This window comes from Sorex fumeus, unplaced genomic scaffold (genome assembly GCF_029834395.1).
Source record: "Sorex fumeus unplaced genomic scaffold, SorFum_2.1 ptg000051l, whole genome shotgun sequence".
NCBI lineage: Eukaryota > Metazoa > Chordata > Mammalia > Eulipotyphla > Soricidae > Sorex > Sorex fumeus.
In genome coordinates this window covers 22,456,588-22,469,309 of record NW_026606108.1, presented here as the reverse complement: position 1 = coordinate 22,469,309, position 12,722 = coordinate 22,456,588, and the positions used below count along the sequence as shown (strand labels likewise).

The window sequence follows — 12,722 nt, the reverse complement described above, 5'->3', positions numbered from 1 at the left end:
CAGTGTTTTCTTCAGCTATATATAAACAAACTATATGAATAATCTACACGGATACAGACAAAACAGATCAGGCCCAGAGGTAAGAGGACCCAAGTCGAACCGAGATCTAGAGTTTGCTCTTACAAACCTTAGATCATGTGTCTCTTAATTTCCTCTCTTTGTCTCTGTGGGGAATAAAACAACAGAATCTAATAGTTGTTGTAAGTTAGAGGATATATACAAAATCCAAAGGCATGATGCTAGTGCATCTAGGAAACATATTTCAACACAGAGACAGCTGACCTTGGCATATAATAAACTTACACTTAAGACAAGTTCCACTAAAGAAAGAGAGGGGTAATATTCTTCAAGTCTACTTGTTTGAATTCAAGATTTTTGTGCTTGAGAAAACTCTATTTGCTTATTGACAACACCATAATTTACTGAGTTGGAAAAGTTTGTGAAGCCAAAGGATATATAATTATATGCATAAGAAGTTATTTCTATTGCCACAGAAAAATATATAAAATCTATTTCGAACAGTTATGGCTTTCTTTACATTAAGACTATATGGATATTTTATGGTTCTCAGATTTTAAAAAAGACAATTAACACTCAAAGGGATGATTAGGGCTGATTGTTTATACCATTCTCTGCCTGTGATGTTAAGCACCTTTTGCTCACTCGGATTTCCTGATGGAGACACTGGTTGTTGGCCGGAGACAGAATCAACTAGTGGACTCATTCATCTTTAACAGAGAGGTACTTCTTTTATCACAGATCACAGATCATCCTGTTATTCGTCGATTGCCTCGAGCAGGCCCCAGGAACATCTCCTCCATCCTAGCCCTGAGATTATATTCAAGGCTCTTTAGGAGAATGAGACCCATCATTGTTACTGGTATTTGGCATATTGGGTACGCCACAGGGAGTTTGCCAGACTCTGCCGTGTGGGCAGGCTACATTTGGTAGCCTGCCAGTTTGTCAAAGTAGGAATGAGATGTCATAATAAGATGTCGCGCGGCCGCGAATGGTTTTATACTCTCTGGGTCTTGGAGATCTCAGCCCTGGGATCTGCATGCCTTTGTTCCTCTGCCAGTACCTTCATGTGTGTGGAGAGTGGTCTCAGCATGGTGGTGGCTTTTATCAAACACTAACATTTTTATTTTTAATGCTTACTTCAAGAAAATTTATTACTTTTTCTTCTGACAACAGCATGAAGAACTTATTGGAGGAACTACGTGAAACATACACATACACACAAATGACTTGACACTCTACCAGGGGATAACTACTATAAACATAATGTGGCATGGTTTCTTCAAGATTTTCTTACCCATTTCTTCTCCAAAGTTCAAAATTGGTACCAAATCACAAGAATAGTTTTTAATTTAATATTACATAATGAGAATTTTCCTGTGAGATTCCATCAAGTAGATGTGGTGTCATGTTTATTCAATATTTTATCATGGGATATTTGGGTCACCATTTTTAAAATTAAAATGCAATAATAAATATCATTGCTTATAAATCTCTGAATATTATGCTTGGTAAATTCTAAGTTTGAATTTTGAGTGACTTAAATTATTTTTCAAGTTAGACTATAGAGCACATAAAGGGAACATAATTAAAATGTCTTCATACCTGGCCAAAGCAACCGGCGTAATGAATAAGACTTGGAAAATCCTTCGAGCAGCTCAATTCTGCAATGGCTTCAGTTTCACTCACCATCCAGCGGACGCACTCCAATTGACCATTCTACATTTTTTCATTTAAAAAAAGAAATTTTTCAAAAGAATAAATTTAATATAATTCCGGTTTTTAAAAGACAGCTTCTAGGTAGTCATTTTTCCAAGCAAGGAAAATACATGAATTTTGACTTTTATAGAGGGATTAATTTATTGGTAATAAAAATGTGTCACTTGGAATATTTCTGACATGTGATTTTTCTCTGTGATTTCCAAGCAACTTAAATATCACTTTACTGGGGTATAATTTGCATACATGAAATATTTTAAGTGTGGTTCAATGAATTTTGATAAACATTTACTTTTTCGACTACAATTTACAAATAACTTTTCTACCTTCCCTCCTTAAACACTTTTACTTCTTTGTTCTCAGTCTCTTTTGCCTTACTAGATCTGGGATATGATTTTATCACAACAGAATACTCCTCTCTCTGACTTCTCTCACTCATCATAAATGTCTCTGAGATTCATCCAAGCTACTGACTTCTTTAGTAATTTATTCCTGCTTTTAGTTCTGAAAACTATCCCATGGTGTGAATATCACACAATTTGTTTATTCATTAAATTTAAGAACTCAAATGTTGGGATTCCCAAAGAAAGATAGGAGGAAAAATCCACTATCCTGACTCAAATGCTACCTTCTTGCCCTGAACTTCCTGGCACCAATAGCTCCTGTGGCCTGTGTTGAGATCACATTGCAGGAATATAGTTTGTAATTCATAAATTAGTAGCTGAGACCCACAGTTCAGAATGGATTAAAATCCTTAAGTCACCACTTCATTCCAAGATCTGAGCATGCTGACCGCTCTTCTCAGATACTCAATATTTTTCTTCTCTGAAATAACTGGGAGAGCAGTAACCATCTCTTAAAAATGAACTAAGAAAATTAAATGAGTCAAAGTGTGCAAACTTACTGAAAACATATACTTGTCTAGTATCAGAATATTTTCTGAGGTGCTCCCAATAACTGTGTGATAAATGAGTCACTCAACTGCCTTCCTATTTACACAGATGGAGTCTCAGCACCATAGAAAACGTTACTCTTGGGGAGGGGGGACTCAGGCACACTCCTCTATCAAGACAGAGGAGGTACCATGCTCTTCCTTCATGGACTACTGTTCGGATCAATAGAACTTCAGGTAGTCACCTGTAACCAAAATTTGCACACTGAGGTTATTCTCTGCACTTTGGGTTATTGGCATGGTCAGGTACGTGCTGAATAACTTCAGGTGTCCCCACTCAGATTCTCTCTCCTGCCTCTCTGCTCAGGAAACATGATCTGTAGGGGTTGGCTCCCTGCATCTCCTAACTCCCCTCACCCCATCTCCCCATTCCCCCCGCCCCATTCTGGCTGTGCTTGCTTGGAGCAGAGCAACAACAGAAGGCCAAGAAATAAGACTGAGTTTTGTGGTTCCTGCAGCCCCAATGCTGTTCTCTGAGACTCCAAGTCAGAGGTCCAGCAATGCATCTCTTCAGCCCTCTTTCTGTCAGAGGGCATCTGTATCTAGTTGTCACTGACCCAGGATGCTGCCTTATGGGTTCCTCTACACACCATCCACTTTTCAGTGTTATGTATCTTCACTGGAGACTCTCCTTAAATCACACAATTGGAGCATGCCAAGTATTCCCTACCAGGATGAAAGGAAAACTGATACAATGTGCTTCTCACATCCCACCTGGCAATAAAGAAAGAAACCAGAATATTTCTTTCCAATTACTTTGCTGAACCCTTCCCAGAGAACTCTAATTCAGGCCCTGAAATCCCACACGATCGAGGGTTAGGTTCCCCCAAAAGTTCAAGATCTCATGTTCCCCTTAAAGGAGTTTAAGGGTGGGAGGAGAGAGGTTCTGACTTAGCTTGACTGGTAAGGCCCTTTTCTCAGGTAATCGTTTTATTTGATACCTTATCTCCAAGTCTGCTTCCTGTCAGCCAAGTCATATTATCCAACCAAATTCTACCCTTTTGGACCATGTCTGCTTGTCTTTCCTGCCAGTGGGACTCTGAGAACTGTGTTTAATGAGGTGAAACAGCACTGATCAGTTACTGTGTTCAAAACAAGGTCCTAAAAGGAGAGAATGATGGTTTCTTAGAACACCCCTGACCTCCTTCATGCTATCTAAACATGCTGAAAGGACTGGGGGAAGACACGCGCAGGGACTGTTTTCCAAAAGGGGGGCGATGCCTGTTATCAAGGTCTGCATGTGCTGCTTTTATGCATTCTAGGCCAGCTGATAGAACAGAGAACCCTGTTCACTTCTCTAATCAATGTCCAGAAGTATGATCAACCAGAGACCTCAAATCTATAAACAGAGCCTTTGGGTCATATAGACATTTTCCCCTTCATTAAAACAAACAGAAAGCAGACCTGGGTTGTTTTTATTTGAGATCAGTTTGGGGTCACACCCAGTAGTGCTGGGGCTTACTCCTGGTTCTGTGCTCAAAGATATCTCCTGGCAATGCTCAGGGACCATTTATGGTGTTGGGGATTGAGCCAGGCAACCACCCTACCCACTGTACTATTTTTCTGGTCCAAAAGGCTGATTCATAATGGCAACCCCAACAGGAGAAGATTGAGAAAACACTTAACATAGACACGATGAGTGTATCCCTATGGCTGGCTGAATGGCTCAGAGTTTCTTATGAACTGTCCTATTCCTAAGATTCTTTAGCAAAAGAAGCAACAAAGTACGTAAATAAGAAATCACTGTTTGATCCAACCATAAGGGATACATTCAAAATACAACATTAATGAGAAAAAGATATTATAAATACTACAGTAGTATCAATGATATTGCAAGAAATGACAATGGTTATTGATACTGCAAGAGAATGTTATACCTCACAGACCCATGCCTGATGATGATCAGTCACAAACACTATCTTCCCATCCTGGAAGATATTGGGATTTCCCATCCTACATTTGAGTCACTGACAACATCTTGCCTTGTGTACCAGGCTCTCAACTCCTTAGATACTATGCCTGATTATGCTGCTTGCATCTACCATAGTGCCTGGTGGTGTGTGAGCATTGCTGAGATAGGCTATGCAGAACCTTGACTTCACACTTGATTTCTTTTTCTTCCTGGTGCCTTCCTGTACTCCATCTCTTAATATAACAAAGCAGCCTTCACAATGTAAAGAAAATATCTACTCAGTTCTCATTTCTAGTTTTACCCAACTTTTTCTTATATCTTCTAAATAACCTATTGAGTAAAGTTAAAATATAAAACAACTGTTTAATATATAAACCGTATGATCCCCTGGGCACCACTAGGAATAGCTTCCTCCAAGCACGACTACAAAAATAAAAGAGGGAAAAAATAAATATATAAGAACTCATATTTGCATATAAGATATAGTAGACGCAGGCAAGCCATTACTTGTTTTTCAAATGTAACTTGTTCTCCAGTGAATTAATTCACAAGAATTTTTAACTATCAGCTTTTCCTAGTAAATTTCTAAAAATTATGGTTATCATTATGTAACTTTTAGAAGCTGTGACTGTTGTGTAACGAAAAGTACATTTGCAGAAGCATACATGTGTTTTATTTTCCTGAACTTCACTTCTGGCTTCTTAATAAATAAGACTAAATTCCACATTTATCTACCAAAGATCTTAAAAGTAACTTGAGTATTATATCTACACTCCTGGAGATGTGCTATATTTTACAGAGGCACTGTGTGCTGTAAAGAACCATGGTTTTCTGTAGTTTTTGACATATAGAACACACCTTGGTCTGCAAGAGCTGAGCTCAAACTTGGCACTAATCTTGCAAATAACTAATCCTAGAGACATTTAAACTTCAAATGTGAACCATTAGAAGCCCACTATATTATCTGAAATACTCTTGAGTGCCATCAGCCCTAAAGCCACACTTTTTCCTCATTTACCTTGCTCATTATACTCACATTTAGGAAACGACGGCCTCAGAACACCAGGTGTGGTTAAGACCCTAAACTGCCTTCACCTGGATAACAAATTCTTAAAACCCCCTGGATGATGAGCTTCACCAGCTTATCTGATGGGCCACTGCTTTCTAAGTCAAAATCTTACACTCTCAGGTCAGTTGGAGACTGAAATGATCTTCTAAAAGTAATATGCTTCTGTGCTGTTTGCTTGGCATGTCCCTCGTTTCCCTCTTCCCCCTCCCCTATACCTTGTTCTGACACTGTAAAACTCAGAGTCCTTCAACCTTTATTTGTAATACCTGTGGATCCTAACCTGCCTATGGTCGATGGACTGGCAGTTACACACAGTTATAATCACAACAGTAGACCAGTGGTTTTCAACCTTTCTACACTGAGGACTGACACTGACCCATAGGCTGGTGCTTGAAGGCTACTGCTATAGATCACTAGGAATCCTGGAAAAAGAGAACCCCAGCCTGGAGCTCCGCAAAGTCCACTGCCCACTAGTCACCTTGATGGCCAGGCCTGCTGGAGTCAGTTTCTCGACATTCCGCTCATTGAGACAATCTTCTCCCATCAAAGAAGTGAGGTGCTGCAGACACTCAGCATGTCCCTGGGATGCTGCGACATGTAAGAGATTGTTTCCATTCTCGTCGTGAATTTTGTCTAGGTTGTCGGCAGCGAGGTGTGGCTGTACAAACAGCAAGATGAGAAAAGTTTGTGTAAGTCAAAGTGAGGTGTGGGAGTACAAAGGAGAATGACCTTTCTGAAACTCCAGCGGTGGCCATGGGGAGCTTAAAAAAGTCAGAATTCCTTGCTACGAGTGCTTATGGTTTATTTTCATTGCTATGTTTTGGGTATCATTCATCTGCTTAAGGATGTGAGTTTTCAAAAGGAGTGAGGCAAGGCATGCAGTAGGGCTAGGTCAGGAACCTGCGGAGGTGCCAACTGGCTTTGGAAAACACTGCGAGGATGGTTACAGCATCTGGCACACTCCCTGCCTGCTTCTCTACACAGCTGCAAAGTTCTGTTTGTTGTTGTTGTTGTTGTTGTGTGTTTGTTTGTTTGCTTGCTTTTTGGGTCACACCTAGCAATGCTCAGGGGTTACTACTGGCAGTGCTTCAGCGACCATATGGGATGCTGGGAATCTAACCGGGTCGGCCATGTGCAAGGCTGTACTCTCCAGGTCCCTAGCCTTCAAGTTCTGAACAACACCCCCCACCCCACTCCCATCCCACATGTTGCTCCTTTATTTATTTATTTATTTATTTATTTTTATTTGGTGTATAGTGGTGAACATAGCTAGCTTCCACGTGTTGCTCTTTAAGGTGAATGAATGAACAATTGCTCTCAACCATCCACTTTGTCTTCAGCAGTGAACTGATTTTGACTGGAAGCCCTCAGAGCACTGTTGCTACTAGTGCTTCCAGGGATACCTCTGGATACTTCTTTCCCTCCCCACTCCAAACTAACTTCTGAGGTCATTTAGAAGCTGCCCCTTACAGGTGAAGTTTTGTCCTTTGCAACTAGCAGCAGATGGAGACTGTTGGGTGAACTCAAAAGGAGTTATCCTTGGAGAAACATGCAACATTGAGGGGCATGAAAGAAGCAAACAGAAACAGGACGAACCAAACAAATGGAAAGAGTCTACACTAGGATACATGAAAAGATATTTTTAAAAGGGACAAAAAATAAAAAGATTTAGAAAAATTGGTCAATCATATAAGAAAATTTGTGATACCGGGCCAAGCACATAGTAGTTAGTTATACAAGGTTTCAGCCTAAGTGGAACCGCACAGCCAAGATAGGATAGTATTTTCTTGAATGAGACTTTAATGAACATCATAGTATCAGCCCAGGCTTGCTGCTGTTCCATCCAAGTCTGGAAGCCAAAAAAGAACAATGCAGAGGGAGTGATTTCAGAACAGCTCTCTGGGAGCCTAAACAGAACAGACTTTTCTTAAACTATCTTATTTATGTCTAGAGTCTTTGGAAAAGCTACTTTAGGCTCCCAAGACATGCAGAGCTGGAACTAAGGAAAAATCTCCACAGGGGTCAGAGGGCAATCAGGCTCCAGGGTAAGTTTCTATCTCTGTCCAACATGCTAGTCCAACTCTTCTGAATAATGATCAGGATAAAACAGAAGCCTCTCTGTTCATGAATTTGGCAGACCCCCTTCCACAAGAAAGTGACATCCCCACAAATGAGTGAAAGGGGGGTGAGAACCATGTGAAAAGCAGAAAGACATTAAGCTCAAGAAAGGGCTGGGCTTTCTTTGTTTTGTTTCTGTTTTATTATTAAGTGTCTTTATTCATTGAATTCATACAAAGTTCAAACAGAGAAACATTTCTCTTGATAGTCACTTGTTTTCACTGAATTAACCTCCTAAGTTTTTATTTTAAAATTCAGGGGCTGGGGTGACAGTTCAAAGGACCAGTGCACATGCTTTGCATGCAGAAGTTCTGGGTTTGGTTCCCAGTACCACCAGGAACAATTTCTGAGCACAGAGATAGGAGATCCTGAGCATCGCAGGCTGTGAACCCAAACTAAACCAAACCTACCAAACTCCAAGTCACATCCAGCTAAAGACAACCATGAAGTGAAATAAGTGGAACAGATGCTTCATAATTCTTTTGTCAACACATGAAGTTGATAAAATTAGGGTGTCTGATATTATTATTACACTCCTTGTGACACAAACTCCTACTTACCAGGAGAGAGATTTGTCCTTCTTTAACAATGTTTAAGATGCTTTTGGCTTTTTTCAGACACTCATTTCTTTCTTCTGGGCCTTGGGAACTGGCCCACTTCACACCACCCACCTGCTCCTCAGTTTTGGGGTCCACAGATGAGCATGGCATCAGGAAGGACCTGAGCTGGCAGTCCAGCATCGACGTCTCACCTTTTCGATTCTGGGGGTCATTAAAGGTCTTATTCAAGAAGTCCCTATTCTGATTTTCAGGCTCCTGTGTAGAACCACACTTCCCCACAGAAGGGGAGCCCTCAGGTTCCCCATCAGGGAGTTTCTGCTGGTCTCGGCTGAGGGATGAGGCCTTTCTTAGGTGAGGACTGGCCACAGGAGAAAGAATACAGAAAGGCGCCAGGCCGGATGGTGAGCTCTCAGTGCTTCCCTGGGTGCAGGCTTTGCTGGAAAGGCCATTGACAGTGGAGCAGAGACCCAAAATTCGTTTTTCTGAAGTCCCCTTTGGAAGAGAGGCAAGTTGCTGACTGGATTTAATGTAAGGCACGTCCAGAATCTCATCCATGTCCAGATCATAATGCTCCAGCTCACCCAGCAATACACTGGGCTCTGTGCTTTTACTTGGGAGACCACATTCTCTGTCTCCGGGACTGAGCTCTTCAGGCTCGGGGGCAGACTCGGAACCTCCTCCTTTCTGGTACTCTGCCTTCTGGTTCTTCTGGTCATCACTTTCATTGCTCTCCAGGGTCTCGGGCTGGTGCTTGAGTGGAGAGACGCGCTTCACGGGCCGGAACTTGCTGTAGACGTCAGCGATGCCAGTGGGCTTGGTAATGAGAGTGGAGACCCCGCAGGTCCAGCTAGAGTTGGAAACTGTGGAGAAAGCCAACATAGAGAGGAGATGGTTGCACAGAGACACTGGTGATATCGTGATACTCTAGGGAGACATACACTGGTCTCCTTGGGCCCAGGGCAAAGGGACAACTCAGAGAGAACTTTCCTCTGGAAATTTAACAGTTCAGACTCACCACTGAAAAGGGGTGCTGAGAAAGGAAAGCTGTCTTATATTGTCTCAAATATTACAGTGATATATTAAAGTGAACTCAGTGGAAAGAATGGTCTCTGCAGGAGAATGATGAGAACAGACCTAGATAGCAAGGGTTCTCCCCTGATTAGTCACATCTCTCCAGTACTGTTCCAACACTTTTCACTGTACTGCAAAGCAGATCTGGTGGATGAACCCCCTAAGAGAAAGGCACATCCTCACTTAAGTAGGGAAAGAATGATGCACATACACATACACACACACATGTGCACATGAAGGCATACACACACGGGTGTGTACTCCATAAGACTGAGAGACCTCAGAGAAAGAAGGCTATTGGGCACAACTATCTAACACTAGGCAAACTACAACAGCATCTGGCTGAGTAGATCACTTGGTGATTTCATAGATAAATCAGGGAAAGAAGAGAAAGGGATCAAGTGTTTAGGAGCTGTCTAAACCCTGGGAGAAAACCAATGCACTCAGCTCCCCCTGACTATAGAATGAGGGGCCTAGTCAACTATACTTTCTGGGTAATTCACATTTCTCTAGTATACAAGACGCCAATTACATGCCTTAACTTTTCACAACAGAACTTGCTATTTAAAAGTAAAGGCTGTGAGCCCAGGGGGAGAGGTCAGTGTCGAATACCTACCTTGTAGGTATGAGCCATGAGTTGGATCCCAAGCACTGGCCCATATGTAGAGTGCAATCCCGGTGGAGAGGCATCTGTGTGTGCACTAGATATAAGTGTGCCAGCCCTGTTGAGCACTGTGACTAAGTGTGTAAGAAGTACTCCCAAACACTGGAACCCTGATTATCATAACAAAGAGAATGGAAAGGGAATCAAAGGGTTAGGTCTGCTCTAAACCTGCCCTGTCTGTTGTTGGGGAAGCTGGAGATCAAGTGGAGGGCTGGATGCTGCAAAGGGAAGGCGAGGCAGGAAAAGCAGTTGTTTTTTCTTACTCAGCATACAAGATAGGTATTTGGTGGTAGGGGGCGTTGGCTGATATGAAGTTTAAAGTGAAAGAGCTATACACATCTGGAGGAAGAGATAAGAACTATCTCCTCTTCATTCAGCTTCATGCGAAAGGCTTCCCATTCCACCTCTCATAGTGAGACCAGGGTACCCAGCCATTGACTTCTTCTCTGGGATACCCCAATTACCTGAAACCCTTGAAAAGGTGTGCAGACAACTAATTTCTGGATTTCTACACCCTTCCAATTCATTCATGCCATCCTCTATCAGGGAGATGAAATTTGGGGACTTGTCTTCCAAGGAGTCCACCTATGGCTCCTCTTCTGGAACAAAGGCAGGTGGGAAGTGGGTATCTCAAAAGCACCTATTTTTGTTCTTTGTTATTGAGCATAACTCAAGAAAGAAGGAGCTTGAGATGGGGGTACACTCAGGTCTGGATCTCTTTAAGCAAGCATGATTCTTGGGGTGAAATTAGCATACAAGATATCAAAAGTTCCCTGAATTTAGACCATTTGGTCATTCTTCCTCTTGTGAGGGTGTTTTGTAAAATGATTCATAGAAGCTCTACAAACTGTCTAAGTTCTAAGCCTTAATGTTATATCTGTCTCAGTGGGCTCATTTCTAAAATGGACCACTGTTTTGTGTGGACTTTGGAGGATCTGCACTTAAGTGATGCCCCTTAAAGTCTTTCTTGCTCTAGCTTTTTAAGCCTTTTTTTGTCTTCTTCCAGGCTCTGGACTTAGGGCTTATTCTAGGCTCTGTGTTCAGGGGAGCATATGTAGTGCAGGAAATCTAAGTGGCATCTACTTTTGCAAGATAAGTGCTTTAAACCCTGAACTAGCTTTCTGACTCCTAACTGACATTTTGGAAGAAGAAAAGCAATGCACTGTGAAGGGAACAGGATTCTGTTCAGGAAGGCACAGGTATTAACAAGGGATATTCCAGAAGAAAAAGAAGGTATCAAGATGGTTTTAAGCTGCTGTTTCTCTTCCCTTTTATTAGCTCTGTTTCTGAGTTGTACACAGAATTTGGCACAGAGTAGACAATTAACAAATAATAGTATTTGAATTTGAATCTCACTTTGCACAAGTCATTAAATCTCTTTTTAAATGCCCAAAGTGCATCCATCTGAGGGATTTACAGCTCAATTTCACAGGGGACAAAAGTTCTGTTAATAAACTTAAGGGAGTGATAATCACCCAGAAGAGCTGGGTTTTCTCAAGTTATTTATGAAATGTAAATATGAAAAGGCAAAGACTAATTCCACTTGGTCCATTATACATTGAAAAGTTTTTATATTTTTATATGTCCTTTTCTCCCTAAAAAACATGAAGCTCTGAAAAAGTAACCTCTGCCAGAAGTTTCTGCCAAGTTTTTTCTCCCTTTCAAGAACACATGCTTACTGATTTAAAAAGAGCAGAAAGATAATGGAGAGAACACTTATACTATGTAAATGTACCTTCCTTTTTATCCATTCATTTTTCTGAAAAGCTTCAAACAGAGTGGGGATATATTTTCCTTGACATTTCTGAAATATATAATTATTATTAGGAATGTTATTTGTTAATATTGCCAATTACCTTGATTTTTCTTTTTTTGGTGTAGGGAGACTTCTTGAAAAATGCATATCTCAGGATGTAATAAAAAATTTAGTGCCATTACAGTGGGCCAATACAAAGAATGTATTGTACCAATATATTTATGTATTGTAAAAGGTCGTGGGTTCAAAGGGCTACTCTTTTATGTTGGCTTTATTTACATGTGAAATTTTTTCCAAGTGATACAGGGAAATGGATACCATATGCTCCCCAGCTGTTTTGTTCTGACAGGAGCCATTAAGAACATTCTATGGAAATAGATTCTGTCTAAGTCTTATGAAAACACTTCTTTTCACAGAAGGGTTGAAGAAGGGGCTCCAATATTGGGTTTGTTGTCTGTTGGCTCATTCAAGCCTATGTCTCTTTTCTTTTTTTATGGTGAGTAAAATCCATGCGTTTTTGCCTGTGACTACTGTGACTGCCGGGGTAAATTCCTGTACAAGGAAAAATAGCTTGTTTAACAGGTCTTAACCAGAATGTGCTTAGGATTACTACATCAAAGACTTGTGTCAAATGGGCTTATATATATATATATATATACACACACATACATATGTACATATTTATATTACACAAAAGGCACAACTCAGTTTATTTCTTCTAATCTGGTGAATGAATATTTTAAGCATAACACAAGAAACATGATATTAATGATTGGAAAAATTTTTACTTTTAATTAAGGAATTCCATAAAAAATTTTCACTCATTTTTCCACCCCAAAACCTTTTTTCCTGTTGCAACAATGGCACTCAAATATATATCTAT

At 40.8% G+C, this 12,722-nt stretch overlaps 1 protein-coding gene across 3 annotated transcripts in view; it reads right to left on the bottom strand.

Annotated features, from left to right (window-relative positions):
- SNCAIP (synuclein alpha interacting protein) overlaps positions 1-12,722 on the bottom strand; it is a 172,968-nt gene that overhangs the window by 37,068 nt on the left and 123,178 nt on the right. For all 3 annotated transcript variants that reach the window (XM_056124695.1, XM_056124694.1, XM_056124696.1), the window contains exons 4-6: positions 8,349-9,208; positions 6,149-6,328; positions 1,624-1,737 (exon numbers count right to left, since the gene is read on the bottom strand). In XM_056124695.1, the coding sequence (XP_055980670.1) occupies positions 1,624-1,737; positions 6,149-6,328; positions 8,349-9,208 (1,154 nt within the window). The remainder of the gene's footprint in view (positions 1-1,623; positions 1,738-6,148; positions 6,329-8,348; positions 9,209-12,722) is intronic.